Source organism: Nicotiana tomentosiformis, chromosome 4 (genome assembly GCF_000390325.3).
Source record: "Nicotiana tomentosiformis chromosome 4, ASM39032v3, whole genome shotgun sequence".
NCBI classification, from domain to species: domain Eukaryota; kingdom Viridiplantae; phylum Streptophyta; class Magnoliopsida; order Solanales; family Solanaceae; genus Nicotiana; species Nicotiana tomentosiformis.
In genome coordinates, this window is record NC_090815.1 from 1,546,249 (window position 1) to 1,554,024 (window position 7,776).

Sequence of the window (7,776 nt, forward strand, 5' to 3'; positions counted from 1 at the left end):
AAGAAATAGCTGAGAAAACACTGCTTACAGCAGAAAACAGAAAACTATTTTACACTGGAAACACTCTTCACACTGGAAAACACTGTAGCTCGCCAAAAAATTATAAAGTTATCGGAATTTGTCCTAACCAGGATGGATAGATTCGGAATTCCCTTGCGAGCAAGCTGTCCTGAAGAAATATTTTTAAAAAATGGCCGGAAAGGTCATTGTTCACGTCGGAAAAATATAATAGTGGTTAGAATTTGATTTGAATTAGATGGGTAGGCTCGGAATTGTGAGGAGAGCATACTGTCCTGAATAAGCTTCGCGAAAAAATGCCTGAAAAGTAGCCGGAACCCTTGCCGAAAAAGTTGTTGTTGCCGGCGCGTGGAGGCGCGTGGCAGCTTTTTTGCCGGATAAATTTTCAGGGGTCGGTCGTCGGAGGGTGATCTACCTCATGGTGGTGTTGGTTTTAGCACAACACCGACAGAAAGTGACTTTCATGTAGACAGGCCTTAGACCACCGAAAAAATTACACGATGACTAAGTTCTTTCTTCTCGGTTAACGCTGGAATGACGTACACCGATCTTTTCTCACTAATGCTCTGATACCATGTGAGAAAGCACGGGAGAAAATATATTATTGATATTAGATACTCAATATAATACAAGAGGTCCTATTTATAGCTATAGTCTACAAAGTACATATTACTCCCATTTCAATGTGGGACTACACATAACTAACACTTTTAAATAATATGGTATACATCATTCATTCAACAATTCCTTCACAACTATTCAAAAAGTTTTTTAAAGTTTGAAACATCCCAATATTTTGCTACTTTTAAACATCAGCATGCATTAATTTTGACAAATTTCCTAATAGATAATGTTCAATGGTATAGGAACTTGGGACAATATTAACACCTTGACTTGCAGGGGATTGGTCACTTAATCTATTTGGAGCTGAGAAAAAGATTGCAAGGTGTGGGCGTTCGAACCGTACTTTGCTGGGGAGATAAGGAGTCTGAAGGATTTTGGCTTAAGCAGGTAAACCTTCAATAATGCTTGTATGGGGTTGAACTATAACCAATCATGGCTAGTTTTAGAATATAACACATTACTAAATATGTATAAAAGATTCCCAAAGCATGCTATTTAAGGTAAGTTCCATATTTTTGATGAACTTTATCAAGTCGAAAACAAAATATATCAAAATGCATTATGGTATTTACCTTCTGATAATCCCTCTGCATCAAATAGGTGCATAGATACTGGCTATGCGTATGCTTTCTCTGTTGCTCCTACACTTTATGATAATAAGCAATATATGTAGGGGTTTTCAGTTATTGGTCAAGTTGACACGAAAGGCAAAGCTCGCAGGCTCCCCGTTAAGGTTGATATTCGAAAAGCATTGTATTTTCCTGGTGGTTCAAATCTCATGATTTCTCATTTCAACAAGGACAGCTTACACGATTCTGCAGTGTATCTAAATTTAAAATTCCCCTTAAAGCCTTCAGGAGAGGATTGCCAATCTCCAGTTCTTCAAGAACAAAGAGAAACTGTGTCCGAGGGAAATGACCATTCCCAGGACAGAAATGAGGCAATTAAAAGCATCGGCTCTAACTACTATGGTAAGTGAAGCTAATACCACTTATGCTAATTCACAGAACCGCATTATTTTTCCTCTTGTATTAACTCCATGCTAAGTTATTTATCCTTGCAACAATTACTTCCCTGCACACATCAAAATAATTACTAGCTCCAAGGAAACTTTGTAATCTTATGACCCTTAAATGTCTGGCTGCATCAACATTATTTTTAGTTACTTTGAATTCATAAAAAAGAAAGAAACAAAAAATAAAATTAGAGCATATTGCGACTTCTACAGATCTTTCAATGTGTATCACTATTCTCATTTCTGTATTTCTTTCAAGATTGTCAAGACTTTCAACCTGGAGATGGTGCTGCTGGGAGCAGCAAGCACGGACCTATGGGATTCAATGAAAGCGAAAGCCAAGCTTTTCTGAAGCAATGTTCTTGTTCAGCATCAGGATCAAAGAAGAGGACTTGGGAAACCTCATACACTTCTGTTAAATCCAAAAAAATAAAGGGAGGACATCAAACTGACTGTGACTTGCATGCTAAGAACAATAGCTTAGAAAGTGATGTGGGGATTAGTTTCTCTGCAGTTTCAAAGAGAAAATGTAAGACAGATATTAATCCTAGTGACCGATTAACAAGCCGCTCTCTGGAAAAGAATGCTGAAGAAGCTACAACAGTTAATTTGACATACAAAGGTCACAGTAGCCCAGGCATTTCTTCAAGAGGGACAAACTACAGAATTATGCTGATGAATATTGCTGATGATAATAAAAAAGAAAATTTGACCAAGGTATACTCTAGTTGCCTACTTTTTTCCCAGATACTTTAATAATTGTTTGATGCTTATCCCCTTTCATAATATGAATTTGTAAACTATTTTTGTCACCTATTTGAGGATTCTTCTCATTTATTATTCCTTTTAAATGCACAGTTATGCTGCTTATGCAGATAATCGGAGACCTTGGTGGAAATGTTACTTCTGATGGAAGTGTAAGCACACACGTAGTCACAGGCAAAGTGAGGAAAACCTTGAATTTTTGCTCTGCTCTCTGCTCAGGGTGAGTTTCTCAACGCGTGCTGCTTGCTGCTGCAGCCCTGATGGCATTTTAATCTATCTTGACTACTCCATAAATTTGGAGTTGTTATTTTCCTAATTTTTTTTGTCCACTGTTTCTGCTAGTTCTCCTGTACCTGTAGTCCTTTATCGGTAGTAATATTGAGAGGGAAAAACCCAAAACTGATCAATTGAAGGAGAATTAAACCAGGAAAGGTAAAAGCATAGAGTTGTGTTAATTAGGCTATGGTACTAGACTACTAGTTCAAAGTAGTCAGAAGTAAGTCCAGGTTTTAAGCCTCTCAATACTGGCCATGGGCATGTGAACTACAGTCGACGAGGAACGATCAAATCAAAGACCAATATTGTACTTTACGCACCATAGTTATACCAAAAGTATATTATGCACCATAGTTACCCAGTTCAGAAGTATAGAAGATGAGATGGATATGCAACTTACATTTTTGAGTGAGTCTTGTCATTCTAACACAGCATAACACAAGATCAAATAGCTACTTGGTTTGCTAGCCTAGGCGCTTCAGGTGGAGGTGAACTGCCCTAAGTCTAAAAATACAAGATGTACTGACTATTGTCCATCCCTTTGTTTTCTCTGCTTATTTCCTGAATACAATTACTAGAGTTTACATCTGATATTGATTTCAGGTTAAGAGATGAGCATTTTCTTTCTTAAGGCTACTTTAAGCTTTCCTTTCTGAAAAGGACAGTTTCTACAAGATGGACATCTTAATTGTCACAGCACGTGCAAATAAGAGATTAGGGATCATTTTATGCAAAATGTACATAAAATGTTCCAAACCTATGTGAAAATCTAGGTCTGCATCCATAGGATAAATTTTTGATAGGATGATTTTGGTTGTTGTGCTTTTAGTAAAATATGTAGGATTGTCATGGCTAGAAATAATGCATTATAGTGCCAAAAAGTTAAGATACTATCCAAATGTCCGTTGATTTTTTTTTGAATGTCATATGTACTGTCTTATTTTTCTAAACATATAGACAATACATCGCCATTCACTTCTATCTCGTTATTTTTTCCCAGCTTTACTTGTTGGTTTCCAGTATTTGTAACCTAAATTCTTGTAAGTAGCTAGACTCCAGAATTTGATTGCATGTGTTCTTGTTTTTGGTCTTGTGGAAATGCGATCAGAGCTTGGATACTGTCACCAAATTGGTTGAAAGGAAGCTTCCGGAATGGCAAATTTATAGGTGGGTAAAAACTGTTAAGTTTGACCTTAATTGGACTATCGACACTTGTTGATCATTCCCTGTTGATTTTTCCAGATGAAATGCCATTTATTTTGAGGGATGAAGACTACGAACTGAAGTACAGAACTGAGCTTAAAGGGGCAGTTCTTAGAGCAAAAACATACCCCCAATCTCTGTTCAAGGGGTATGACATATGTCTTGCAGCTCATGTCCATCCTCCAGTTGGTACCTTATCAGCCATTGTAAAATCTGCAGGAGGAAATGTGAGTTAATATTTGCTTAATGAGCAAGCAATCTTCAGAATATCCATAATGCCGTTTATATTTTTCCAACATCATGTCAAACTTGCACTCTCCTTCTCTTTCACCATCTGTTATCTAAAATCTACTGGCTCGCTCGACTAATCTGGATTTGCACTCGGTAGGCCAACTAAGGGGAGTAAACTTGTACTTTCTCCGCTTGAGAAAAAACGACCAAGATGGAAATAATTGAAAATAAGAAGATGGAGCATGTCATTTTTTCCCTGCATTATTTGATGCCATTTCTTACCAAATTCGTAGGTTATACATGGACTACATCAAGTGAAAGACGATTCTAAAACGATATTCGTTGCATGTGAAGAAGACATGGATGAAGCACTGTCAGCAGTTAAGAAGGGAATATGGACTTTCAGCAGTGACTGGTTTATGAACTGCATAATGAAACAAGAGCTTGACTTAGGAGCTCCTCAATTTGCAGAGTCCCTCTAATGCACTGATAAAGAGCAAAGTGATCTGATAAAATATGAAAAAATGTGAATATTTCTGAGGAAGGAAACTTGAAAAATAAAACTTAGGATAGTTTATATGCTCTTTGTTAACAGTTGGGGAGAATCACTCCAGATGTTTCCATTTCTTCTAAATTCTAATATCTTGTCTGTATTTGTAAATGGTTGTAATGGACATTTTTCCTCATGTTGGCAAATAAGATAAGCGATGTTGCTCATCCTCTGCTTCTTGGTGAATTTTAAAGAGCAAAATCAGACATTAATAAGTAATAGTAACACGTAAGGAAAGTATTTTTGCTTTGTAAGTAGCAGAACACTTCCTGGTTGCTTTACAAGTAATAAAAATTGACCCTTATTGATCAAATAGATATTGTAAGAAACTTGTAAGCATACTAAAGAATGTCTTCACTGGAATTGTTGTACCATATTCTTCTATTGTACTAATAACATGTATACGGTCAAAATCGGTTTCGACCTTCGTATGATTAGTCAAAATTGAAATGTAATGGACCGAATGTCGTCTTCATAATATCGAGATGAGATTTGAAACCAGGATACCGAGCTCAAGTTTCAGGGATCGATCAAATACTGAGCTCGAAGTCACTATCGAGCTCGGGTCCAAATCGAACTATGATGTGAAGTGGTGTTATCGAGTTCAAGAGCCAGAGACCGACCAATACCGAGACCGAGTCAATATCGAGCTCGAGCCAATATCGATCTCTAAATCTGGAGATCGACCAATACCAAGTCCGATCAAGATCGAGCTAAGAGATAAGAGCCATTATAGCCGCACTAAGGGAGAGAATCTCGGCGAGAATTAAGGAAAAGCCAATTAACTAATCTATCACGGGATCCCCACTATGTATTTTTTATATCTAAAGTAGGATTTTCTTCACTATAAGAAGAATGACTATCATTTCTGTAAGAAAAGGCATCTACATACTCCCATATTGAAAAGATTATTAAGATTCATATAGAGATTATCCTTTTGTGAGCCTTGTACATTGATTGATCTTGCTTGTTCATAAATCGTTTTCTACTCAGTTTGGTTTGTATTTCATTCCTTTTTTACTGTCAATATTCGATATTTTTCTACATACTTTTTCGATTCGTGCCAATTTATACCACGTATCTTTAGAACTACGTATAAATTCAACTATATCAATTTTTCGGGTAACCACAATGAAGATATGATGAATATATGGAAAGTACAATTGGAAACATGATGCCAAACAAAAGGCCTAATTAGTGCCTCCTAACAAATCCATTGGACGAGTTAAACTCATCCAACGGGTTTCCATATTTGACCACAATCATAATACAACTAATGAAGATACAAACAAAAACAAGAATGACAGTGAAGACGGGCAACATGCGCATGCACAGTCGGTCTATTTATAAGTCTGAATTCCTGTGAGGACGGTCTGAATTACAGTCATACTGACAGTGAAGAGAACAGCAAGAAACACAAGAAAACTCCAGGGACCACGAAAGTACCTATGCTTAAGTTCAGCAAGGAGAAGTCGTAGAGGGAACATTTTACTTTTGGAGTAAGTAAAAATATGTCGTTCGAGATGCCCGTAAGCTCGATGATTAGGCGCTCCACGTGCTGTTATATATCTCAACAGGTCAACCACTTGTTGGTCACTACTAATGGATCTGAGTTGGAGTATGCCCCTGGCTCGCAGCTCCTTAACATCTTCCTCTCCTTTAATCAACATATTCATGAGATTCAAGTAAGACCAGACCCCTAAGGTTGTATCTTGTTCTCTGCATAAAAATTCTAAAGCAACTAGGTTTAATAAAAGGGTCTTGGTCCATTCGTCGATAGTTAGTAGAGGAAGGAACAACTCTCCTGATAACACAAATGATTTAAGCTGGATGACTGGTGAGTCAAGAGATCGTGGGTTATTTGAACAACTGCAGTGAATACCCATTTTCTTCAGCTCTGTGACTGATAAAGGTTCACAAATAGCACGATCTTCTTTTTTTTCTTCATCATCTTCTTCTTCTTCTTTTTTTACTATAAAATAAGAAGGAATCCATAGGCCTCTAAAACTTTGAAGAAGATGAGCAGGAGCTGGAGTGGGGAACGTGAGGGATGTAATTAAGATAGCGTACTCTACACGATCAAAAATAGTATAAGAGGATATTGTTAACCCTTGCTTAAAGAGGAACCAGTCAGTAATTACCAGTCGCAAAGAAGTCTCGTCAATTCCAAATGCGCGTGCTAACACATCTAGCACCTGGAAAGGCAATTGATTTTCGAACAATAAAAGGTCACGACACACCAAATCTCTATCATGTTTCTTCATATTCAGCCTGGTCGGACTGTAGATGAATTCAATAATAAAGCAGCCGTCAAGGAACAACATCAGACACCAGTCACGTTCGTTAGCATAACGTTCGAAATGACTAGGAGAGTAACAATTCCTGGATCTTACCAAGTCCTGTTCAACACTTGCGTACGCTTGCTCAATGGATAACTTGTCTTTAAGTAGTCTTTTTGCTGCTGTCGGTTTTAACTTCTCCATGGCTCTAAGATGAGGTTTTCCATGGTGTATTGGACCAATGGAAACCACACGGGGCTCATAGTAACTGAAATTCTTCTTCTTATTTTGTACTTCTCCTCACGCGGTACTGTTGAATTAACTGATGTTGTACTAGGAGGAGGGTCATCTATATCAATGACAGAATGTAACCATTCAGCCACTTCGTCTGCTCTACCTCTGATGGATTCAGCTGCCAGAACTTCCATTTGAGAATGTATGTATATTCGATAAAATCAGTTGGAGCATCCTTGCATATATATATATAGATTTCTTTGATATCAAGACTGGTATTTTTTGGAAGAGTGCTGTATATATTTTGGTATCGTCAAACAAGACCAGCCTTAGCATTAAGAGTGCCTTTATTCTCAACTTAACACACTAACAAAGGCAGATTCTATCCTTTTACTTTTTGCTCAATGGCCATGCTTTACAGTTGTGTTCTCTTAAACTCGGCATTTTGTTTTAAAATAGAAAAGTAAAGCGAATCAATTAGAGAAAAAGGTTAAGAGAATTATTAAAATATAATTTCAGTTGAAATATATTGATGCAAAAAATTAATTGATTTAGCTTCCTATTAGTAGAAAAAATAATAA

The 7,776-nt window shown here is 37.1% G+C and overlaps 2 protein-coding genes across 3 annotated transcripts; one reads left to right on the forward strand and one right to left on the reverse strand.

The window, feature by feature from the left end:
- The first annotated feature begins 887 nt into the window (after window positions 1-887).
- Window positions 888-4,897, forward strand: LOC104093044 (BRCT-containing protein 1-like). 2 transcript variants are annotated; one of them, XM_070199474.1, is made up of 7 exons: window positions 888-1,029; window positions 1,316-1,613; window positions 1,926-2,374; window positions 2,533-2,642; window positions 3,807-3,865; window positions 3,941-4,128; window positions 4,426-4,897. In XM_070199474.1, exons 2-7 carry the CDS (start codon window positions 1,421-1,423, stop codon window positions 4,612-4,614), a joined length of 1,188 nt encoding a protein of 395 aa, XP_070055575.1. In that variant the 5' UTR covers window positions 888-1,029; window positions 1,316-1,420; the 3' UTR covers window positions 4,615-4,897. The 2 variants fall into 2 exon arrangements, with proteins under 2 accessions (XP_070055575.1, XP_009597056.1); XM_009598761.4 differs by having other exon boundaries at window positions 897-1,029; window positions 1,917-2,374.
- Window positions 4,898-5,811: 914 nt separating this feature from the next.
- LOC104093045 (UPF0481 protein At3g47200-like) lies at window positions 5,812-7,497 on the reverse strand. The gene has a single exon (XM_009598762.4). The coding sequence runs from the start codon at window positions 7,163-7,165 to the stop codon at window positions 6,023-6,025; it is 1,143 nt and encodes a 380-aa protein (XP_009597057.1). The 5' UTR covers window positions 7,166-7,497; the 3' UTR covers window positions 5,812-6,022.
- Window positions 7,498-7,776: the final 279 nt, after the last annotated feature.